Source organism: Xenopus laevis, chromosome 5S, assembly GCF_017654675.1.
Source record: "Xenopus laevis strain J_2021 chromosome 5S, Xenopus_laevis_v10.1, whole genome shotgun sequence".
NCBI lineage: Eukaryota > Metazoa > Chordata > Amphibia > Anura > Pipidae > Xenopus > Xenopus laevis.
The window spans coordinates 90689669-90716134 of NC_054380.1; the positions used below are offsets into that span (position 1 = coordinate 90689669).

Below are 26466 nucleotides of genomic sequence, written 5' to 3' on the forward strand. Positions count from 1 at the left end.
TATACTTTTTTAGTAGTATGTGCCATTGGGTAATCATAAATAGAAAATTGCCATTTTAAAAAATAAGGGCCGCCCCCTGAGATCGTAAGATTCACTGTGCACACATACAAACCACATGTAAGGTCACATGAGCCAATCAACAGACAGAGTTCTGCCTTTTGCTTCCTCACTTCTTCCTGTTACAGTTAGTGTTGTAGTATTTCTGGTCAGGTGATCTCTGAGACAGCACAGATAGAGTCACGAAATGGTGGCTCAAGGCAAGAGATGTAAAAGGGCAATATTTATGTAAATATATATTCCAGTTTGGTAAGATTCTTTAATATGTCATTCAATTTGATATAAACTATCTGTTGCTTAAGTATTCATTTTGGGGGTATAGTTTTCCTTTAATAGCTCCCCACCAGGATTGAGTAGTCCCTTAATTAACATACAATATCAGTCTGAGGAATCAGGTATGTCTGTGTAAAAAAAAAAAGTATATTATTTCTTTACTTTAGCTAGTGTTTCTGCACCTTTTTACATATTCCCAACCAAATGAGCTTTTGTCAAAAAGAGGGGTATTTTTTCCCTTTAACTATTTGCCTGCCAATAACATTGTGCTATATATCATCAGCAAGCAAATTGACAACCTACCAACAACATACTGTAGCACCTGCGTTTAATGTCACACAAAGGGAAAAATGCATTGCCTAGCAACATGCTTTACTGGAAGCGTATCAGTTTTGTTTGCAGAACAAGGGTTAAGCATGCTAGAATTATTTACATGTGTATGTCCCTCATTCTATCTTGCCTATATTTTAAGTTCTGCTCCAGCCTGTTCCTATGAACTTTGGAGCTACCACCTAGGGATATGCTGAATCTAGGATTCGGTTTGAGATTCGGCCAGGATTCATCCTTTTTCACCAGGATTCAGATTTCGCCATTTCCAATCAGAATCCTTACAATCGTTATAGTTACACGAAACTGCAAAGATTATGAGGAAACTAATCTTAAACCCATAGTTAGAGCTTTATCCACAAAGATTGATATCTGGGAACAACTTCCCCTCACCTTACCTGGTAGAGTAAATCTCTTTAAAATGGTATTTCTCCCCAAGTTTCTATACGCCCTGCACAACTCTCCGATAACCCCGCGATCCCACTGGTTCAATTACCTTGATAGAATAATTAGAAGATTCCTTTGGGCTGGGGAACACCCCCGTCTCAATTTCAGGATTCTACAGGCCCCAGTTACACGTGGGGGTTTGGCCCTACCTAACCTAAAAATGTATTTTCTCGCTAGTCAATTGACATACGCACACTGGTGGTTATCCCCCCACCTTGACAATACCTCCATTATTCTAGAGGCAAATATAATGGGATCCCTAGAAGCCTTGGCCAACCTCCCATACCGGGGACCTCCACCACTCCAAGCCTGTACTACTCCAATGTTAACTGTGATCGCAGCCTTTCAAAAGGCTCTTAAACTAGCACAGGGCGGGCTTTGGTATGGTCCAAATGGGAACCCTTATGGGGTAACAAGTCTCTGCCCCATTTTTCCTCCCTCCCTGACATTAATGTATGGGCCTCGCGAGGTATCAAAATGTTGGGTGATATTGTATGGGAAGGGGAGATAAAACAATTTCAGGCCCTCAAAGAGACCTACCATTTACCCCAATCCATGTTCTTCAGATACCTCCAGTTATCTCATGCCTTCCGAGCACAATTCCCGACCAGGCCGTTAGTTACTCTAGAGACAACTCTAGAAAAGTACCTCAGGAGAGAAGACCTCACCAAACCTCTATCCCGCCTATATACTATCCTAGGGCAGACCTCCCAAGACCCCCTGGCAAAAACTTTTGCAAATGGAAAAGAGATATTCCAAACCTGACTGAGGATTTATGGGAGGAGGCTCTGAAACAAGTACCTGACTTAACAATATCCTTGAATGACAGGTATGTTCAAATAAAATTCCTCAATCGGGTGTACCTTACCCCATATAGACTCTCGAAAATATTCCCCCAGACATCTGATATTTGTATTAAGTGTGAACAAGAAATTGGTTCCTACATGCATGTGTTTTGGCATTGCCCACTAATCCAGTCATTTTGGAGAACTGTTGTACACTATATATCTGATGTCCTTGATTTACCAAGAATTCTATCGCCCCTGATATGCCTTCTCGGAGTTGAAGAGGACATGGACATCAATAACCACATTAGACTGTGTTATCTTCAACTTCTTTATTACGCAAAGAAGGCCATTCTCCTAAACTGGAAAGCTACTGGCCCACCATCGCTAAACTTCTGGCGAAGTCTTATAAATAACTCATTGTCTAACCAAAAACTGACATATCTTGCCAGAGGTTGCCCGCAGAAGTTTGATGCAGTTTGGGGCACTTGGGTATCATTTCATGACGAGAACAATACGACTATTGTCATTTAACATAATCAACTTTGACATGTGATGTATAACTGTATGAACATCCTTCTCCTCTCCCTGCTCCACTTCTTCTTCCTTCTTTCTTTTCCTGCTTTCTTCTCTTTAATTCGCTGTTTTGTGTTAATCTAAAATGCAAAAATAAAAACTTTAAAAAAAAAAAAAAAAAAAAAAATCCTTACAATCAAATGACTTTTTGTCACACACACTTGAAAATTACATTTTTTACTGTGTATGTAGCAAATGGTTCTCTTTAACCCTTCTAGTCTTAATTTGCATATGCAATTTCAGGGTTGGAATCTTTTGTGAAGGATTTGGGAGAATCCCAAAATTGTGCATTCGGTGCTTCCCCACTACCACCAGTCTGGACCTGGGAATAGCTCCAGGGTTCCCACGGCAGGCCGTGTCAATAGTCCCACCAAACTTGTACCCAGCAAATGGAATGCCAATCCCATTTTGAACCTGCATTTAATTAGTAGTCAACCCCCACCCTGAAAGTGCTAGACTCAATTTGCATCTGATTTGCATCAAAATTGCAGTTGTGTCAGATGCTACTCAGAGATTAGCCATAATTATGCTGCAATTATAGGGGAAAAATGCTGCCATTATGGGCTGGCAGACAACATAGCACTTGTGTTCATAAATAAACCCTATAATATCTGAATTTCCATGAGTGTGCAGTAGAACCCCAGTATATGTTTTTCAGTGGACCAGGACAACATAGTGTGAAATCTGGGAAAATGTGGTCAGTGAAATGATTCTCAAAGTACTCAGGATACAAGTACAACAATCTGTTTCACCTTGAAATACAATATGTACTGTTGTATTGGTTAAAGTATTGCAGCATTATATTACACTATGGGGGGTGCAAGACCTCCCATATGCACAACCTACAGCAATAAGGGATTTGTGCACGACTATGACATGTAGATGGCAAAATATGCCTCTAAAAAACCTTAATTTCACTCATAATATTCACAGAGGACATTTTTTGGGAATATCTGTACAAAATTTCCATGTAGACTCAGGGAAAAATTTTAACTGTGGCCCCAAAAAAAGCATTAAATGTGGGGAAACTTAAAATCAGGGCATGTAAAATTGGGGTTTCACAGTAATTGCCTACTGCTAAGGCAAAATATATTAAGCTATGTGGAGCACCTTATAATAAACGGCTTGTGTTTTAAGAAAATTGGCCCTGTTCAGAAGTCATGCCTGTCTTCCAAGGCAAATAAAGAGCTAAATGATTCTTTATTATTGCTCCCAGAGTCTCAGGAAAGATGTGAAAGGCCTGTATCATTGCTGGCATCCTGTGCTAGTCACACTCTGGAGAAGTCTTTGTTAGGAAATTTGAATAGAACAAATAGGTTTTGGAAAGGTTGTTGGTGATTTTTTACATTTTTTATTATAACTATGTAGTTTAGCTACTGAAATCAGTCAATTCATTGTGCTCTTAATTTTCCCTCTTTTCCACGGCATAATTTAATTCAAGTTTGTTGCTGCTCCTGCAAAATGTATATTTTATTTAATTTACAAAATATATGTATGCTTCTGCATTAAATATTTGATTTCCTTATATGCTTGTCCACTTTTCTCCCACCTCATGTTGTGTGGTGACAGCAGGGGAGTAACTACACAGGAGGCAGACCCTGCGGCTGCAGGGGGCCCAGGGATATAGGGGGCCCCACGAGGCCCTAATTAATGAACTATTTCAACATATACAGCGGTGTGTAAAACTACTTGCCCCCTTCCTGATTTCTTATTCTTTTGCATGTTTGTCACACTTAAATGTTTCTGCTCATCAAAAACCATTAACTATTAGTCAAAGATAACATAATTGAACACAAAATGCAGTTTTTAAATGAAGGTTTACGTTATTAAGGGAGAAAAAAAACTCCAAATCTACATGGGCCTGTGTAAAAAAGTGATTGCCCCCCTTGTTAAAAAATAACTTAACTGTGGTTTATCACACCTGAGTTCAATTTCAAAGGTTATAAAGCCATTTCTAAAGCTTTGGGACTCCAGCGAACCACAGTGAGAGCCATTATCCACAAATGGCAAAAACATGGAACAGTGGTGAACCTTCCCAGGAGTGGCCGGCCGACCAAAATTACCCCAAGAGCGCAGAGACAACTCATCCGAGAGGCCACAAAAGACCCCAGGACAACATCTAAAGAACTGCAGGCCTCACTTGCCTCAATTAAGGTCAGTGTTCACGACTCCACCATAAGAAAGAGACTGGGCAAAAACGGCCTGCATGGCAGATTTGCAAGGCGCAAACCACTTTTAAGCAAAAAGAACATTAAGGCTCGTCTCAATTTTGCTAAAAAACATCTCAATGATTGCCAAGACTTTTGGGAAAATACCTTGTGGACCGACGAGACAAAAGTTGAACTTTTTGGAAGGTGCGCGTCCCGTTACATCTGGCGTAAAAGTAACACAGCATTTCAGAAAAGAACATCATACCAACAGTAAAATATGGTGGTGGTAGTGTGATGGTCTGGGGTTGTTTTGCTGCTTCAGGACCTGGAAGACTTGCTGTGATAGATGGAACCATGAATTCTACTGTCTACCAAAAAATCCTGAAGGAGAATGTCCGGCCATCTGTTCGTCAACTCAAGCTGAAACGATCTTGGGTGCTGCTGCAGGACAATGACCCAAAACACACCAGCAAATCCACCTCTGAATGGCTGAAGAAAAACAAAATGAAGACTTTGGAGTGGCCTAGTCAAAGTCCTGACCTGAATCCTATTGAGATGTTGTGGCATGACCTTAAAAAGGCGGTTCATGCTAGAAAACCCTCAAATAAAGCTGAATTACAACAATTCTGCAAAGATAAGTGGGCCAAAATTCCTCCAGAGCGTTGTAAAAGACTCGTTGCAAGTTATTGCAAACGCTTGATTGCAGTTATTGCTGCTAAGGGTGGCCCAACCAGTTATTAGGTTCAGGGGGCAATTACTTTTTCACACAGGTTTGGATTTCTTTTCTCCCTAAATAATAAAAACCCTCATTTAAAAACTGCATTTTGTGTTTACTTGTGTTATCTTTGACTAATAGTTAAATGTGTTTGATGATCAGAAACATTTTGTGTGACAAACATGCAAAAGAATAAGAAATCAGGAAGGGGGCAAATAGTTTTTCACACCACTGTATTTATAAAAAAAGACAACTTCTGGATACGTTGGGGGCACTAAAATGAATTTGCTGTGGGGCCCAGTAACATCTAGTTACACAACTGGGTGGCAGCTAAAATATTTTATTTTTTGCAGTGTACAATATTGGCATCTTTCTCTTCCAGGCATCTGTAAATACATCATTCATTTGTCAGTGCCACTATGGAATTTATACCACCATAAGCCAAGATTTTGTCAACATTGTTACTGTGATTAAAAAAAAAAAACATCCGTCAAGTCAAACTTTTTTTCTGAATAAAATCCTACTTCACTTCTAGTGCAGTACTAGAATTATTATCATGCACTTAAAACCTTGAGCCCACAAATGGTCTATTAGCAGCTTTAAACCTCTTACTTCAGAAGAACAGGGTTTGGGCAAATTCCAGTTGTTCAAGCAACTAAACTGTCAAAATCTATAAATGTGTTTAACATTAGAATAAGGGATTGTTTTCGCACAGAAAACCTTATTTACTACGTAGTTCTGTGTCTAGTCCTATAGAGAACTTGAAATGTGCCAACACTTTAATTTAATTGGGAAGAAAAACAGGGTGGATTCATTAATCACCTCTACAAGTAGTAATGATTAAAACTCTTAAGTCTGTTATTGGCCTTAACTTCCCTGTACTACAGACATTATCCCCGATTACCTCTTCCTGGAGTGGACTTAGAAATGTCCTATAGCAAGCATATCCCACACAGATCAAATCTTAAAAATATGCTGCTGTGCAAAACTGGCTACTTTGCTGCTGTTATCCAGATATATATATATATATATATATATATACTTATATGATTCATAGCGTTGTAGATTGTAGTACAGGTATAGGATCCGTGACCTAGAAGCCCGTTATCCAGAAAGCTCTGAATTATGGACAGGCCATCTCCCAAAGACTCCATTATAATCAAATAATTCAGATTTTAAAATGATTTCCTTTTTCCTTGTAGCTTTTATCCAGAAAGCTTGGGACCTGGGATTTTCTGGATAGTAACGGATCTTTCTGTATTTTGGATCTTTATACCTTAAGTCTACCAGAAAATCATGTAAACATTAAATAAAACCGATAGGCTGGTTTAGCCTCCAATAAGGATTCATTACAAAGGTACTGTTTTATTATTACAGAGAAAAAGGAAATAATTTTTAAATATTTGGATTATTTGATTATAATGGAGTCTATGGTGGACATAATTTGCATAATTTGGAACTTTCTGGATAAGGGGTTTCAGGCTAACTTATCCCATACCTGTAATTTGTTTTTTACTGCAATAAAAATACTCCACCTGTGTTCAAGCTCACATTTCCATGCCCTTCCATGCCCCTCTCTGTGTGCAACTCCCTTCCCTTTGGCTACGGATAGAGTAGCTTTTCTTGGCCTGCATTTACATGTAGTGGAGAAACACCTATTGGCTCACTTCCAAAATGCATTCTCTTGCATTCCTGCACTGAAATCCACTCTGTGTCTGCTCCCAGGCTGACACAATGGGGATATTCTGTCAATCATATTTTACATTTTTTTTATCCACATACATTGGCGTGACTTAAACCAATAATAATGTACGACATGTTTCATACAGTTATTGATTCATATCTAATGGACTAAAGATCATGACTAATATCGAAGTACAGGTATAGGACCTGTTTTCCAGAATGCTCGGGACCAGGGGTTTTCCGGATAATGGATCTTTCCATAATTTGGATCTTCCTACCTTAAGTTTACTAGAAAATCATGTAAACATGAAATAATCCCAATAGGCTGGTTTTGCTTCCAATAAGGATTAATTATATCTTATTTTGGATCAAGTACAAAGTACTGTTTTAATATTACAGAGGAAAAGGAAATCATTTTTAAAAATTTGGATTATTTGGATAAAATGGAGTCTATGGGAGACTGGCATTCCGTAATTCGGAGCTTTCTGGATAACGGGTTTCCGGATAACACCTGGAACAATAACAATACCTGTACTATGGATCTGGAATTTCATCTGTTGATGCACCATGTCAGCCAGTTCATGGTATATTGGCAGATGAGGAAGTAATTAGGAGCTGTTCTGATCATTTGGGCATTTTGAACATACGACTGGAACAATAAGAAGATGTCTATACAGTGTGTAGCCCCCCGTGTGCTCTGTGTATGACCAGTTTCAGACTCCTCCATACCACCAGATTTAGATCCTCTAAAAGTGCAGTAAAAGATTGGCTTCCAGTGTGATACATAACAATTTTTTGGTTTGATCGTTTCTTGTGTGGCCATTAAGAACCAAGGGTAAAGATGCTGATAACATATTTATGTCTGTCGGTTATCTTTGTTTATTAATTGTTCTCTCATGTCTGCAAACTGGTTTCCTGATGATAAATGTGTGGGATTCCTGTGCATCCGTTTCCTGTGTGTGTAGATACTGGAGGGCTCTCTCTCCCTTTTGCATTCAAGTGTGCCCTGAATATAAACCAGTTTGTACACCTTTTGTAACCTCTGTATATATTAACTCTTTGCTGGTTCTCCTTTCTCTGTTTAAAAAAAGAAAAAGCTTAGCAGCAAGGTAGATCCTATATTGTATTTTTGCTCCTATTGTGGGTTCTGACAATCACTCAGATCATGCCGTTGTACATATTGCCTTGTACATATTTTCATCCGATTTGACGGTTTTACCTGCGGAGATTCTCAGCATCCATAAGCCAACAACACAATGTACCTCTGTTTTATTTTAGAGATATAGGATCAGTTATACAGAATGCTTGGGGCTTGCTGTTTAATGGATAATAGATCTTCCAATACTTTTGATCTCCATTGTTTTTGCCACCACTATAAATTCATGTAGCTTAAATACAAGGTATCATGTACAAGATACAGTTTTCTTATTTAATAGAAGTAATGACCTTTCTGTAATTTGTGGATTACAGGTTCCAGATAAGGGATCCCATACATAAACAGCTTTAAAGGTAACAGGTTTTGAGATATGGGATCTAGTAATGTGCGGGTCCACCCCTGCCCGGCACCCGTCCTCCCATCACCCGTGCCCGCACATGCCCGTCTTCCGGGTTCCTTTTATAGACCCGTGCTGACCTGCCCCACTGATGATGTCACAAAAGGGGCGGGGAGAGCAGGTGCATCATCTATAAAAGAAGAACCCAGAAGTCGGAAGCCGGCATTTGACGGTGGCAGGCGGGGAGAGCAGGGTAAACCCGCGGGTGCCGGGCCGCACATCACTAATGGACTCCTATACATGTATACATAAACAGCTTTCCAGGTAACAGCTTTCCAGATATGGGATCCTGTACATGTATACATAAATAACATTACTCACTTTAATATCACTGGGACACAGATATATATGAAGCTGTACTTCATGAAGAAACCAATGATGACTACAGAATTCTGTCTGTCTTGCTGTTCCTTAACAGCAAGACAGTTACTGCTGTTACTGATTTCCTCCCTTGGGAACCTTCCCTCGACCTCTTCAAAGCTAAAATTCTACTAGATCAGTATCTGATGAAGTCTTGGCACTTATGAACCAATGGCCAGACTATGGTGAATGGCTACACTCATTACTCTTTTTTTGTGTGACTTGTCTCTGTTATAGATCTGGCCAGACATATAGGAGTCTCTTTATTAAAGGTTGAGTAATATGCCCCACAGCAGCAAAAATCAGAATCAGAAAATACTCCAGCTAAAACCTTTCGAATTAATGTAAAAGTCAATCACAATAACATTTGAAGATGATTTTTGCCTTCACGATTTTCAGGTGTTTTGGGGTGTTTGATGCTGGTTTTCACTTGAAAACTGGAATAATTTGAGTTTTTCAGCAACAAACTCAACAAATTCAAGTTTGTCTTGTGACAATTTGAAAAAGTCGCAATTGACGTACTATTTTGTTACGACTTTTTCTCTCATCGAGTTCTTCAAGAAAAGTCCTTGGTAAATTCAAGGGATTCGGGTTTGGGAGTTTGGTGGAATATTTTTTTTTTTATAATAAAGTGAGAAAAAGTTGAGTTTTATTAAATAACCCCCTTAGTTTGCAAGGTCTGTGGGGAAGGCACCAGACTCCTTCTTTAACATTAGGCATATTATTATACACTGCATGCACAGTATTTAATTTGCATTAATTGCTAATTTCTTATTTTTGCAAGAAATACACAACTCATCATTGCGACCTGAGCTATGGGCATAGCTATTGTATCTCCTGCAAATTCTGAACAAATGTGGGTGTGGTTGGGACCATGCCGCCCCTAAAATCCTGCTGCCCTAGGCCCGAGCCTTGGTGGCCTTTCCACAAATCCGGGCCTGTATATACATAGACAAACCAGGGACACCTGTATATATCCTCATACAGTCAGGCTACCCACAGAAATTAATCTTGCAAGAGTCTGATAAGAATATAACTGCTAGATTAGCTCCATCTTATTTTAGAGCCCTATATATGAATTGTACTAGGCTGAAATGTAGTCAGTGCAACTCTGGGCTTCAAGTATTTCTTCTATAAACAAGTCATGTGTTCAGTGGATCAGGATTTTGGCAGATTCTCGGGCAAGTGCTGAATGTCACATGTGCTTGAAAACGGAAAGAAAACACTAAAAGTGGAGCACACAGCACAAAAAAAAAAATATTCTCACCTTTGTTTGAGGGAGAGAGAGACAGAGAGCTGTGGTAAAGTGATGAAAGTAACATTTACAAAATATTTAATTTCGTTATCAAAAGAACCTGTGGGCTGTTTCTGTATTAGAGTGAGGTGAGAAAGCTCTTTGGTGAATTAAAGGGGTAGTTCACCTTTAAATTAACTTTCAGAATGTTATAGAACGACCAATTCTAAGCAACTTTTTAATTGGTTTTCATTATTTATTTTTCATAGTTTTATAGTTATTTGTCTTTTTCTTCTGATTCTTTCCATATTTCAAACGGGCGTCACCGTCCCCTTCTAAAAAAACAAATGCTCTGTAAGGCTACAAATGTATTGTTATTGCTACTTTTTCCTATTCATATTCCAGTCTCTTATTAAAATCAATGCATGGTTGCTAGGGTAATTTGGGCCCTAGTTACCAGATTGCTTAAAATGCAAATTGAAGAGCTGTTGAATAAAAAGCTAAATAACTCAAAAACCTTCAATAATAAAAAATGAAAACCAATTGCAAATTATTTCAGAATATCCCTCTCTACATCATACTTAAAGTTATCTGAAAGGTGGACAACCCCTTTAATAACAGATAAAGAACATTGATGTGACATGGGAACAGGGGGTGCAATTGCACCTAGGCCTGATTCATACTGGCTCACAAGAGATACTTAATCATGAACCTCTAAATGTTCACGTCACAGTACAAGTTGTAATGGAGGTATGGGGGGCAGATGCAGAAGGCCAGTCAGGGGCTGTAGTTAACATCAGCCTAGTTAAATTGTAAAAATGCTTAATAGGTGAGGAGAAAGGTAGTGTTCTCGGGTGTTTATAGGTGACCAGAAGTATATCTGTAAAATGTAGGTGTACAATATTTTTCTCAAAGTGAGAAAAAGACTGTTTACCACATGTGCTTTTAAATACTTGGAGGGTATTTATGTTTAGTTATTCTTAGAATTGTGGCCTAGAATTCTGTGTTTAGGATACTGTTTGCATGGTTTACTTACTATAAGAGTGTGAATGGCATAATCCCTCCCTTTACTAACTGATATACAGGTATTGGACCTGTTATCCAGAATACTCGGGACCTGGGGTTTTCCGGATAAGGGATCTTTCAGTAATTTGGATCTCCATACTACATAATTGTATCTTAGTTGGGATCAAGTACAAGGTACAGGTATGGGACCTGTTATCCAGAATGCTCAGGACCTGGGGTTTTCCGGATAACAGATCTTTCCGTAATTTGGGTCTTCATGCCTTAAGTCTACTAGAAATTCATTTAAACTTTAAATAAACCCAATAGGCTGGTTTTGCTTCCAATAAGGATTAATTATATCTTAGTTGGGATCAAGTACAAGCTACTGTATTATTATTACGGAGAAAAAGGAAATAATTTTTAAGAATTTGGATTATTTGGATAAAATGAAGTCTATGGGAGACAGCCATTCTGTAATTCAGAGCTTACTAGATACCGGGTTTCCCGATAAGGGATCCTATACCTGTACTATTTTATTATTATAGAGAAAAGGGTAGGGATGTATCGAATTCGGTTCGGCATTCGGGCAGGATTCAGCCTTTTTCAGCAGGTTTCAAATTTGGCTGAATCCTTCTGCCCTGCCGAACCGAATCCTAATTTGCATATGCAAATGAGGGGTGGGGAGGGAAATCACATGACTTTTTGTCACAAAACAAGGAAGTAAAAAATGTTTTCCCCTTCCCACTCCCTTTGCATATGCAAATTAGGATTTGGTTCCGTAGTCAGATGAATCAGATGAATAGTGGATTTGGTGCATCCCTGGAAAAAGGAAATAATTTTTAAAAATGTGAATTATTTCATTATTATGGAGTCTATGGGAGATGACCTTTCTATAATTCAGAACTTTCTGGATAACGGGTTTCCAGATAATATATACCTTTTTTTATTTTACTAATTGATATATACCCTGTGATGGCACTAGATGTCCTGGTACCCAAGGCAAAGTTGGCAAATTGTGCAACCAAGTCTATATTGTGTCCCACTGGCTGTCTCAAAAAACTTTTTTCCCTTCTCCCTCTTGAAGTCATGAAGGCATAATTGCTCCTGGAAAGACAATCTCTTTCTGCTGTCTTTTTTTTTTTTTTTAGCATTTTACATGAAGTGAAGTACAAAGAGGTGCCATAAATGACCCCTATGGTCTTCTGCCTCTTTTCTCTCTCTCTCTTCTTTTCCCATGTTTTCTAGTACTCTTCTGCCCCACTTTTCTTCTGTTTCCTCCTGTTATCTCCTAAATAGGGATGTAGAGAACTGTTCGCCGGCGAACTAGTTCGCGCAAACTTCGACTGTTCGCGTCCGCCGAATGTTCGCGAACGTCGCGCGACGTTCGCCAATTTGAGTTCGCGTTCGATTCGAATAAAAATCATTCGACCATTCGACCATTCGATTCCTTCGACCGCTAAAATCGAACGATTTCCATTCGTTCGAACGATTGTAAGCATTCGATCGAATGAAAAGCATTCGATCGAATGGCTTCGATCGTTCGATTCGAACGAAAATCCTTTGATCGAACGATTAAAATCCTTCGATCGTTCGAATCGAACGATTTTGCGGGTGTTCGAAGTTCGCGAACTGTTCGCATTTTTGCCGGTGTTCGCGAACGGCGTTCGCGAACACCAAAACGGCAGTTCGCTACATCCCTACTCCTGAATCCTCATTAAAAAGTCCTCCAAATGTTTTCTCTGCATTACTAACTCCTTCTTCTCCCTATAGAACAGCTTAGTGATTTTCTTCTACTTGTTGCAAACCATCACTGACATCTATACATTTGTCCTGTAGCAAGGAATCTCACCTCTGTACTGATCACCCTCTTCATACACTGCTTGTTTTTTGATTTCTGCTATTTATTTAGGTTATTTTTCCCAGCTTGCTATAATGCATTTAAAATTCATCTTCAGTTTCTTTTTCATTTTGTAACAGCATTTCATTTCTATGCCTTGTCGTATTTAGGCAGGAAACATGATACTGTGTTAGACTATCTGGTATGATGCTTTGCTTCCATTCCCAAGAATGGAGATCTGGCTATTTTTCGAGGTTCAATGTATAGTAATTTCCCCTTAGCTAATAACAAGATAACAGTTAAAGGGGTTGTTCATCTTTGAGTTAACTTTTAGTTTGATGTAGAGAGCTATTCTGAGACAATTTACAATTGACTTTCATTTTTTACTACTTGTAGTTTTTGAGTTATTTGGCTTTTTATTCAGCAGCTCTTCAGGTTTACACTTTCCGCAATCTGGTTGCTAGGTTCCAAGTTACCGTAGCAGCCATGCATTGGTTTTAATGAGAGACTGGAATATGGATAGGAGAGGGCTCAAATAAAAAGATGAGTAATAAAAACTAGCAATAACAATACATTTGTAGCCGTACAGGGCATTTGTTTTTTGACGGGGTCAGTGACCCCAATTTGAAAGCTGGAAAGAGTCAGAAGAAGAAGGCAAATAATTGAAAAACTATAAAAAATGAAGGCCAATTGAAAAATTACTTATTGGTCATTCTATAACATCCAAAAAGTTAACTGAAAGGTGAACCAACCCTTTTAATGTTCAGTTTAAGCAGCCACCTTGTTATATTTGCTAGCTTATGCGAGATATCTCATTAGCTCCAAATCTTACCTTAATTCACCTACAGATAGTGCTTCTGTACATGTGCCATCCCTGCTAGCTGTAGTACAGTATTTTGTTCCCTTAAGGGGTTTGCCATTTTATCACTGGCCACAAGGTTCAATGTTGTTATTCCTGTTTCTTTGCTCAATCTGAGGTTAATTCATACAAGTAGAGTTTCTACGTTTAACTCCCAACCATCAAATTGTGCTCCTGAACTAAATAGAACCAGGACTGGATTTGTGGGAAGGCCACAAAGGCTCACTGTCCTCAATGAAAAAAAAAAAAAACATTGATTTTCTTTAAATTGCTATATCTTTCTCTTAATGCCCCCTCATATAAATTTCCATTTGAGTTTCCAAACGACTGTCTCATTGCCATGGAAAGTAAATCCTAACATCACAAGTTCGAATAAATTCTAACTAGAGGATAATAATCACAAATGAAGACCAATTGCAAATGTTCTTCTAATACCACTGCCTAAATCGTTCAAAAAGTTCACAAAGAGTTACTGACCCGTTTAAAATAAGCTTCTTATTTTCTCATAGAAAACATAGGGGGTTATTTATTATGCTCCGAATATCCGAAATTCGAATAATTCGTGTTTTTCGGACTAAAAAAAAAAACTATGATGGTCTTAAAGGAGAAGGAAAGCTATGGAGACATTTTATTGCCAATAGATTAGCTGCAATAGTGTATTTATTCTGCAGAATGCTTTACCATACCTGAGTAAAAAGCTCTAGATGTTCTCTATTTGTTTAGGATAGCAGCTGCCATATTAGCTTGGTGTGACACCACTTCCTGCCTGAGTCTCTCGAGTAACTCCCTGCTTACTCATTACTCTGGGCTCAGATTACAGCAGAGAAGAGGGAGAGGAGCAAACTGAGCATGCTCACGCCCGGGGCAAGGAGGTTTAAGCTGAAAACAGGAAGTCTGATACAGAAGCCCATGAGTACACAATAGAAGAAAAGAAATGCTGTGTTTGTTTTGACAGAGGACTCAGAGCAGCATTACTTTGAGGGTTTACTGGTGTATTTAGGTGGACCTTACTGATAAGGCTTACTTAGTTTTAACCTTTCCTTCTCCTTTAAAAATCCAGCATCTCAAAGCTCTCGAGGTTCTGTATAAGTCAATGGGGAAGGTTCCAATGTCTGCACTGCTGTCTGTACTGATATCCAATAATTTTGAGGATTTTGGACCAAAAAGTCAGAAAAGTCAGAAAAATTCATAGTATTTGCGGAGCTTTGCTCGAAAAGTATGAATTTTTTTGTACATTTTTACCCAATTTTTTCTGACTTTTTAAATGATAAATAAGGTCCATTCGGGCAGTTGGAGTTGATCTAATTTTTATGTTTTTATGTTTATGTAAGAAATCCTTTGGCAAATTTGGACCTTGATAAATAACCCCCATAGTGTATGCTTTTAAATCTCAGTGAGAAATAATTTTGTTTCCTCAATTGCAAGGGTTAAAATCTGAAGTTCTCATAACATGGCATTCTGAAGGACGTGTTGGGATAAATGCATATCCGCTCTCACGTGTGAGTTGATGTTTAGCGTGGGAATGCCAGGCTCCGTTAGGATCTGCCCAAGAATTTGCTGTTAAAGGCCTTAGTTGAATATGCAGTGTAAGAATGACACCTGATTGGAATTGCAGATGCTAATCATGCTAAAACGTTATTCTTCACAATTATAATAACGCACAGCCGGATGATAAACCGATTAGCAGGTATCTTTCCAGGGAATATGATCGTAATATACTCAGAAAAATGCAGTAAAGCTTTATGCACATCTGCATTTTGTCATGGATTTACCAACATTTCAGACATTTTAATTGAAAGAGATTTGTCTCAAGCATATCACACGGACAGAGCATTCAACCTAAAGGGATATTTAGACCTCCGTATGAAACGTTTATCTAATGCAGAAGTGCCATCCCTCAAGTGCCAGGACCTGATATTCTGGGGACAGTTCTTAAGTTTGACTACAGACCCCAGTGATGTATCTACTGGTGCTGTGTTACATAATGAAGAACAATGTGCCATGTCTGATTGACATACTTTTAAATCCAACCCCATTTAGAAATTTAGGAGAACATTTTAGGGGATAAGTGGTGCCCCCACTATAGGTATGGGTTCCATTATCCGGAAACCCATTATCTGAATTACTGAAAGGCCATCTCCCATAGACTGTATTTTAATCAAATAATTAAAATTTTAAAAATGATTGCCTTTTTCTCTGTAATAATAAAACAGTTCCTTGTACTTGATGCCAACTAAGAAATAAATTATCCTTATTAAAGGAAAATCATTGAACTGGGTTTGTTAAATGTTTAAATTATTTTAATAGACTTTAAAGTATGGAGATCTAAATTACAAAAAGGACCCCTTGTCCGGAAAACACCAGATCCCGAGCATTCTTGATAACAGGTCCCTTGTCTGTTTCAATATTACGTGGTTCAAGTTTTTGCACTTAAATGGGTCTCTTGAGGCATCTGCCCAGTGCAGCTACAGCAGTTATTCCTAGAAAATAGAAAACCCCTATGAGATACCTCCCAAATGGTCCCGATTTTGACAGTTCAACCCGCAGTGCCGGGAGTTACTGAAATGTCCCGACTTTCTCTTTGATCTTCTGCACTAAACAGCCAGAAAAAGATACAAGGTTTCTAAAATTGAGGCTTTTGGCAGAGAGCCCAGAATGGTGCACATAGATACACTTGTATCAATTTAAGATAAGGAAAGAAACAATTGTAACTATTTAAGATAAGCAGGTCTCTTGGGGAAACTGACTTGCAGGGCAATTCACCTTCATTAGCAAAACTGTAATAATAACACATAAAACCTGACCCCTAAAACGCCAGAAATGTGTCAAACTTTCCATACCCTGCCAAATTTTGTAAAACAAAGGTGGTATTTAGGGGGTGTGACCATAAAATGGGCGTGGTCCAAAAAAGTTTTGCTGAGCTATTTGCAGCAAATGTTATTGTGCCTATTTCTATTTTCCAAATGTTGGGAGGTATGCCCTATGACTCCACACTTGCAGACTGGCAGAGAGAACTGCTATGAGGAACAAATTACTGAAATCAGAATCCAGATACAAACTTTCTGTCCATGCATCAGGCAGTCAGGATGCTCCAGACTACTATAAATATAGTGTAAAAGCTAGCTGGGTTATAGAAAAGGTAAATAATATTTTACAAAAGGACTCCAGCTATTGCCCAGGCTCCTCAGGCAGTGAAGTAGTTAAGGGGATGTTGACAGATGAGTAAGAGGGACTGCTTTAAGTCCCAGAGGAGGCTTCCACAGGAAATTAACTCTCCATCCTGCAGTTAAATCTGACCCTTTGGCTGTGGTTCAAACAGTTAGCCATGTGAACACCATAGAGTGTCTGTATTTAGCGGGCAGACTCACAATCCGTGAGGACTGTGCTTCTTGGAATGAGCTGGGACTAGCGGCTACACCCCCAGAACAACTTATTTTGGAGTGTCCTGTCAGAGGCTGAGAGACGACTGGGATACAAAGCTGCTGCTGAGGACTGTAAATTAAAGAGCCACGTTATGAGATCAGCTTGGCATTCTCTCCGAACAAACGCTGCACAAGTTATAAACACATGATCCCTAGAGAAGCCATTCCACTTTCTTATTTCTGCTCTGATGGATTCCCCACAATCTTTAATTGTCTTACAAAACGGATTTGTAATTACCTTCACAGCCCATTTCAGACTCTGCTAGCTTTTCCAGCTGGCAGTTGGGCGTTATTTCGTAACAGAGGGTCCTGTTTACTAGAGAGTGGATGTCACAATCTAGACTGTTCGTTTCTGAGCTGTCAGGGCTTTAAAGCTGCTCTCCCCAGATATCAGAGGGAGCCCAAGTGAAGCATCAAAAATGCTTGGAAGACTGTTATTTTGCACGGGGTGAAGACTGCAGCATGTATTCCAGGAAAATGATTATAATGCACATCAATGCGATGGGACACAGGGAAAGCACTGCTTCTGTGATGAACTCCCTCTTCTCTTCTCACCGCTTGACTTTTGTTTTTGATTCTCCCCTCCAAGTTTACAGTCTGATTACAAGTGCCTTTTATTAACTCTGGAATCTGTGGATTACTTTAGTAGAATGGATATTTCTGGCAGCTGTTTGATGTCTTTTGGGGCCAAATGTATATCTGCATTGTTTACGACTATAAACTTCTTTCATTTATAAATAAGCAAAACAGAAGATGAAGATATTGTACTTGGTTTGGAATATTTGGGTTTCCCAATTGCTACATTTTAGGGTGCAAAGCCAAAAACAGCCTTGTCTGTTCTCTTCTCCTCCCTTTCCTTCCTGCTAAGAAGATGATTAGTGCATACAGGCCACAAACAGAAGTAAATATTGTGGGATATCCAAGGGCGGCTTGCTGTTGCCTCATTACTTCTGCTTGGAATGTTTGGAAAACTTTGACAAAAACTTTGGATATATCATCTCTACTTTCCCTGGCTATTTTGTGTGGAACTAAGCATTACAAATATGAAGCGTCTCCAAGCGTGGACCAATTCCATTACCTTTTTCTCTCGCTTTAATATATATAAAGTAAGTATAAATATGTGAAACTGCACAGTCAGAAAATTAGTTGTCCAGGTGCAGTAACTCATAGAACCAATAAGATGTTTGATTTTAAATAGGTGGTCAGTAAATGCTACCAGATAAGTGGTTTCCATAGGTTACTGCACCTGGGCTAACTTAGTAGCTGGGCATATCATTGAAGAATGCAATGTGCAAATGTGCATTTTTGTTGTACTTTGCACGATGCATTCTTCTGTTGCATGGGTGTTTTGGAGCAGAATGATTTGCAGTTAGCCCTTTAATTGATTGCTGCTTGCATTAGGCATCACTATATGGGACATGGGTGGTTGGGGGAGGCACTTATGCACCCCCCCACTCTCTAACTTATTTATTATTTAAACGTACAAGTTAGGGAACACCAGGAGGATCTTTTCTGTGCTTCACATGCTAAATTTCCATGGGGGTGAAAATGCTTGTTACATGAGCACTAAATAGCAGGCTCTTGGGCCCCTTAGTGCTCCAGCACATGCATCCCATGGAAACATAAATGACCCCTGGTGTCTTTTGTTACATAACCCTATATGTCTGTATGTGAAATGTGTCTTTAAAGGACCATTAACTGCAAATAATAAAAGGGTTTGGTTGCATAACATACTGTTACCTATACTAGTTAAAGGGGTTGCTACTGCTGAGAAATGTATCAACTAATGTAGCTACCAAAATATGACTGCATTTTACTTAATGAAGCTGCTCTGTAGTCATGGGAGTAGCCATTTAAGTTGAAATTGGGCTGAAAAATTGCCAAACAGACAAATATTATCAGGGTTGCTGTACATGTTTCTGGGCAATTTTGTAATTTTCTGTTCTTTTGGGCTGACACAATATGGCCGTATGTTAAGTGGTGCAGGTTATGGTTACATCTGTGTGTTGATGCTGTCTTTGTCAAACAGGTCCCATGCTTCTACAGTGCGATTCAGTTGTGGACCCCTGGGCCAATGATCGGAATTTGTCCAGTATGGCTCAGCAACCTAACCAAATTAAGATTGGCAACCTAACAAAATCAGTGGCTCTACAGAAATATGGCAAGACTCACAGGAGTCAAATGGCAAATGATTACATTTTCTTTATAAAATAGGAGATTTGTTGACAAAAATGGTTTTGTAAATGCTGGATGATCAGATAAAAATTGTAAATGTAGATTTACTTTGTAATTGTGGCTCTTTAAGGAATCATTGTTGTAATAATGAAACCAGGCTGATACCAAAATAGCTGTGAGAATTGGAATTTCGTTTTCTCTTCTGAGCCAAAACTATGGGATTTCTAAAATTACAGGAAGGCCATCTTGCATATTGCATAGATCCTATTTAGAGCATATAATTGTAATTGTTACCAATTACATTTTTCTCTGTAATCATTAGTCATTCCTTTGTACTTGATGGTTAGTTCCATACATTTATAGTGGTTGCAAAATAATCCAAATTATGGAAATAGCTTTTATATGAAAAACCCCTGGTCCAAAGCATTGCATACTTGCAATGGTTTTTGTTGTGCTTATCAGTGCTGTGGAAAGAGCCAGCATTTCACATTACTGTGTGTCTACTAACAAAACATTAGAAAATGCCAGCTCTCTAAAATTGTTACTTGTTCCTATCCAATGTGAATGATTTTGTTTTTTTTATTAGCCTTAGTTGAGCACTGTACACGGTGTACTCTGGGTCCCATCTACCAGATGTGCGAATTATATTTGCTAAATGCTATAAAATGAATTGCTGTCAGACTACAGATCCAGAAGCCATAGTGGAAGTAGCCACATATTAAAATACCCTCAAGAGGTTGAGCAAATTTGAGAATAGCTTTATAGTTGACATTAATTAGGATTGCAGCCAACTCAGTTTTGGCGATGCCTGATTCCACTTATCCACTTTGTTTTGCCGTAAGTACTTTATACTATAATAACAATCTTAATTAGCAGTCACTGAATGGAGAAATTCAAATAGACAGAATAAGGCCCAAGTAGTGGATGGTCATACCATCCTGTAAGCAGTTTGTAAAAGAAATTGCTTATTTGTTCTACAACATTTTAAAATTGTTTTGATAAAATGGACAGTGAAATATCAGTCCCTAAGAAGTAAATGTCAACAATTTTTGGTAAAACAAAACTATATACTGAGTTCATAGGCTTCTAATCCACATAGTAACTACTCAGGAATGTAAAGCAACACAACACATTATTAGCAGCTGATGTTGTTTTTACCAGACCTTTCCCCACTGCAGCCATAACGTAGTGCTGTTTAATGTTGAGCTGTTTGTGTTGTCCTTTCATTTATCAGCCTCCAGAGTGTTGTAATAAAATCATTTTTCAACCACCCATTAGTGTGTGTTCAGTCGTATCCTCACTTGGTTTTAGACTGCCAAAACAGAATGGAAGGCAGCCCAGGTCCATGGCTCATAATCCAACACAGATTTTGTATTCTTTTGATTTGTACACCAGACGCTAAAATTTGACTACAGTTGTGCTCCAGTCTTTGTTTTCCACTAGATTTATGTGAAATATTTATGTTGTTTTTACACAAAGCAATTATCTACAGAACCAAAGTAAATCTGTTTCATATATTTGTATGTTTTTAGCTTGTATGACAATCTGGCAGATACCATCTTCCTAACACAAATGCTGTACAGTATGAATACCAGATATGTCAACAAAAGTCTGCTCCATCTATATATAAATAAACAGTTATTTTTCTATTTTTATTTTTCTTCTGGGATGTGCTGAGGTATCCTTTTTGCATACCAAATTTGCCACCCGGTTGTCTTCTCTGGGAATCAGAGTGTGTGTGCGTGCATTCATTTCCACTAGGTATTACTGGAAGGATATCATATTCTTAATTTATGACCGTGGCAACTTTGTACAGATCAAAGCTCAAAAATACTTTCAGACAGAGCTATCTTAGACCATATACAGTGATGTGAAAAAAGTATTTGCCCCTTTCTGATTTCTGCTATTACTGCACTAGTGATGCCTGATATCCACCCTCCCTCCACCCAAGCCCGACTTCTGGGGTTCCTTTTATAGTCCAACCACCCTGCTGATGATGTCACAAAAGGGGCAGGGTGAACAGGCGCGCATCTATAAAAGTTGCACCCGGAAGTCGGCATTGTCAGGTGTCGGTCCGGCTCACACATCACTATACTGCACATTTATTTTTTGTTATTTCTAAGCCAGAAACATTTTACATGATTCACATCAGTCCCCGCCCCACTGCAATTTAGGACAATGGCCTGTGGTAAAAATGTGCTACTGTGTACAACAAATCTCCTAAAATTCCCATCACATTGGCTAACCTTAGAATTGCTGCAAGTAAATTGCATTACTTTGTGGCGATTTGGCTTATACACAGCAGGAAAAAATGCCTTCCTTTGCATTTTCCCCACGATTAATCCAAATCATTATGATTAATGATATTCACTGGGTTATTCTAGTGAAAGGGGTGGCATTTTCAGGAGGTCTAATGTCCACGGTAGTGCAGATTTAACCGTGGGTAAAACATTTTTGTGAAGGTTTTTCTACTTCGGATAATGATCATTGTGGTGAAAAATTAATAAAAAGAGGGGCACGTACCCGACTGCAGATAAATAGAGTGTGTGTGGATCCGTGAATATGCTACTGTACCTGTCAGCACACGCCAGCTCCTTTGGCATTTGTCCTTTGGCTTTGATTGTTTTCTTTTAACCTCTTTTCTCTCTTTTCTTATAAATGCAGAGGTTTGGTAATAGTATGCAGTCAGATGAAGGCTCAGAGTGGCTTCTGGAGCTCCTGAGCGAGGTGCAGCTGCAACAGTACTTCTTGCGAATCCGTGACGATCTCAATATCACAAGGCTTTCTCACTTTGATTACGTCAAGAATGAGGACCTGGAGAAGATCGGGATGGGCCGACCAGGTATACAGCCTTACACTGGTCATGTCCTTCAGATTCATCACCCTTGCTTCTATGGGACTCTTCTTTTCTGTTTTGTGTTTCCAAGTCTAAAGGTCTGGGGTAAAGTTATTCCTGATATTTGTGTACTAGAAATTCTTCACTGATTCCTGTGTAATTGCTTAAGAAGACCAATTTGCCCCTGACCTGCTTCAGCTTTGTTTTGATAGTTATGTCTTTTAACATAATTTTCATATTTTATAACTGCAAATTCCTTAAAGGAACTGTTCAGTGTAAAAATAGAACTGGGTAAATAGGCTGTGCAACATGGAAAAATGTTTTCAATATAGTTAGCCAAAAGTGTACTCTATAAAGTCTGGAGTGAATGGAATAGTCAAAACACTACTTCCTTGTTTATATGTTTCTAACCTCAGTGACTTGAAAGGTGGCCACATGGTACATAAGTGTTGAATGATTTTGCTTAAGAATCTGACCTGCATGCTAAGGACCAAAAGTAAATTAACTAACCAATTATGCCCCATGTGGCCCCTTTCAATTAACTAACTAACAGGAAAAAGAGATAAAAATTAGAAAGTAGTGTTCTGGCATGGTACATTAGAAGTCACTCCAGCCTTTAAGCCAGAGACACACGTGTCGCCCGGCGACAAATCACCTCTTCTTCGGTGACTAATCTCCTTGAACTGCCTTCCCGCCGGCTAGAATCTAAATCGCCAGCGGGATGGCATTTGGAGCGGTACGTTTTCCAAAGTCGCCCGAAGTTGCCTCACAAGGAAAGTTCAGGCGACTTCGGAAAACATAGCGCTCCAAATGCCATCCCGCTGGCGATTTAGATTCTAGCCGACTGGAAATTGCATGGAGATTAGTCGCCTGAAAAAGAGGCGATTTGTTGCCGGGCGACTAATCTCCACGTGTGTCTCTGCCCTTATAGGTTACATTTTTACAAACGATATAAAACATAGGCATCCCCCAGTGAATTCAATTGCTAGTTTTTTTCCTTGGGCCAGTGCTCATCATCAGGGTAAAAAATGTACCAGTCATAAATTTTTCTCTAAAAGCACCACAACTTCAGCATACTTGTATTACCCAGAGATCTCTTGTGTAGGCATGGACAGGCCCAAACATACTTTCCTTTTCTTTAAAAAAAACTTTTGATTAGACACCATTGCAGTTTTGGCCTGTCATTGTACAGTCTGTTTCTGTGTTAAGCTTCCAAACCAGTTAGTAGGCACTTAAGATTTTGCCTGTGTGTTTTTACAGGCCAGAGGAGGTTGTTGGATGCTGTAAAGAGAAGAAAGGCAATTTGCAAACGCAAATCTTGGATGAGCAAGGTATGTGTAGTCTTTACAACATTTTAGCTGATTTGGATAGCTATATTTCACTTGTAAGATGCTCTATGGTGTATATTTCAGTAACATTCCAATCTAAAGTTTCTTGTCTTTTCTTATGCCCTACATTAACTGCAGTAGTGTTTGTTTTATTTGTGTAATATTGTGTTTAAATATTTATTTAGATTATATCAGTCCACCAGTGTTTCTTTGGATATCTCATTAGCTGCCTTAGAAACACAGAGATGTAACAATATTATTTATTATAAAATTTTCATGCCAACATCTTAGTCTTAATATAACACATACCTATCACATTCAATGAAATATTTACATTTTGATGTATATTTAAAAATATACACTTTTGTTATTTATTGAGTCTTTGCAGCTGTTTATAAGATTAGCTCTGGTGAAAAAGCAGAGCCAGCTAGAATATTCAGCAAAAACTGGATTACAGGCATTGATTGCATTAAAAGCTATTGTAACGACATACCGACTAGATATTCTAGATCTGTAGTTCGACCACTGGTCGCAGGAAAGATAATATAAAAACAATAAAATTTCCCTGCAGTGGTAACTGCAGTTTCCTTAGTGTCCTAAGGACACATTTCCAATGCTTTAATATATAATTAAAATTAAACTCATAACAGTTCCTTGTATAGCCATATATAAAGACATTAAAAGTAGACGCAGTTCCTTAGCATCCTTCAGTGTATACTGTGCATGTCTCCTCACCAAACTCTTCCGCACTCCTCCGTCACCACTGATGCGTTTCGCCTACAAGGCTTCTTCCAAGAGCAAGGAAGTATATCCACTCTTTATTGTCCCAACAGCAGATTTACCAAGGGTCGAATTTCGAAGTAAAAAATACCATCGAATTTAAATACTTTGAATGTCGAATTCAAACTTTTTTCATCGAATTAGGGTTTTCTGTGGTTGAAGTAAAATCGTTCGATCGAATGATTAAATCCTTTGAATCCTACGATTCGAAGGATTTCAGCGATCGATCGGACGATTTTTCTTTGACTTCAAAAAACTTAGAAAACTGTTCTAGAAGGTCCCCATAGGCTAACATAGCACTTTGGCAGGTTTAATTTGGCAAAATATTGAAGTCAAAGTTTTTTTTAAAGAGACAGTACTTCGATTATCGAATGGTCGAACATTCGAACGATTTTACTTCGAATCGAAGTCACAGTATCCTATTCGATGTTTGAAGTATCTAAAAAAATACTTTGAATTTCACATTTTTTTACTTCGAAAATTCCCTCTAATTCACTTCGACCCTTGATAAATCTGCCCCTTATTGTTTTTACATGCGGCTATAGAAGGAACTCTTGAAAAGAAGAATATCGGAGGTGACTAATAACCTTGTTGGAGGGATCTGGTATACGCTATACTTTCTATGCAACACTGAAAAAAATCGTCAGTGCTCGGTCTAACCCACATCATGGCATTAACCAGCTGCTAGAAACACTCGTTTTCCAGTGCTCGGTTTAACCCACAATCTGGAGTTGACCAGCTGCCAGAAACAATAAAAAGCCAATACACAAAAAGAAGAAGAAAGATTGCCAGGGCATGGTTTGCCTTTAAAAATAATTATTACAAAAATTAGGTGTTAGTACTACACTTTGGCCAAAATATGTAGGCTCATATGCCATGTCAAGGCCTCTTGTTGTACGTGAGTCTTATACTAACTGTGAGCAATGTAAGTTTGTAGTAGATTTAAAATCAAGTCCCTCGGTGAACAGTGTGACTAGTGTGAGAAGTAAGATCATTGTGCACTTACCCTTAGCTCAGGAGCTCTAGTGAGAAAGCAGGGAGCTTTAAGGGTAGGACTCGACGAGCGATTTTAACGCGGGAGTATTTCCCGGGGGGGGGGTAGTTAGCCTGGGGGGAGGAGGGAGGGAGGTCTACCTGGGGTGGGGGGTACGGGGTTTTTTCCCCACAGGTTAATTTCTCCTTTAAGTTTGGTTGCAAGAGACTAAATTTATCAAGTTCAGCCCCTCCAAGTAAAACCCAGCACACATGTATATAAACACACTCACACCAGCCCCTTCATACATACAATGAACAGAATCCACACGTTTTGGAATTAACGGAATTCTGAATTCTCTGCCAAGCCCTAGTTTGCATATTAAAAATACAGAGGCACAGTCAAATCTAAATAAGAATGCATGAAAATTGCAAACATAGCTTTAAAGGGGTGGTTCACCTTTAATTTAACTCTTAGTTTATTATAGAATGGTCGATTCTAATCAACTTTTCCATTGTTCTTCATTATTTATTTTCTATAGTTTTTTAAATATTTGCCTTCTTTTTCTGATTCTTTCCTGCCTTAAGATGGGGGTCACTGACCCCCACCTCAAAACAAATGCTCTGTAAGGCTACACATGTATCATTATTGCTACTTTTTATTACTTATCTTTCTTCTCTGTCCCTCTTCTATACATATTCCAGTCTCTTTTTCAAATCAGTGCATGGTTGCTAGGGTGATTTAGACCCTAGCAACCAGATTGCTGATATTGCAAGATAATCTGAATAAAAAGCTAAATAACTTAATAACTGTAAATAATAAAAAATGAAAACCAATTGCAAATTGTCTCAGAATATCACTCTCTACTTCATACTAAAAGTTAACCAAAGGTGAACAACCCCTTTAAGGCTTCTGAGTTGGTATATGCTGGGATATGGCTGAACCTTAAACTGAATCCTGTATTTAGTGCATGAATATTGTTTTTAGAAGCTGCCATTGTGTTATCTGTTTTTGAGTAAACATCTACTAGGCAAGCAGGCTTATACAGAAACAAATCCTATGGAATGCATAAAACAAAACCCTGCCTGAAT

General features: G+C 38.7%; 1 protein-coding gene across 5 annotated transcripts in view; it reads left to right on the forward strand.

The window, feature by feature from the left end:
* The window catches only part of tnk2.S (tyrosine kinase, non-receptor, 2 S homeolog), a 97964-nt gene that overhangs the window by 33035 nt on the left and 38463 nt on the right, over positions 1-26466 (forward strand). For 4 of the 5 annotated variants that reach the window (XM_018265636.2, XM_041564774.1, XM_041564771.1 and 1 more), the window contains 2 exons: positions 22123-22300; positions 23555-23625. In XM_018265636.2, coding sequence (XP_018121125.1) covers positions 22123-22300; positions 23555-23625 — 249 coding nt within the window. Of the gene's footprint in view, positions 1-17164; positions 18390-22122; positions 22301-23554; positions 23626-26466 lie in introns of those variants that run through there. The other variant, XM_041564772.1, reaches the window with a different exon arrangement.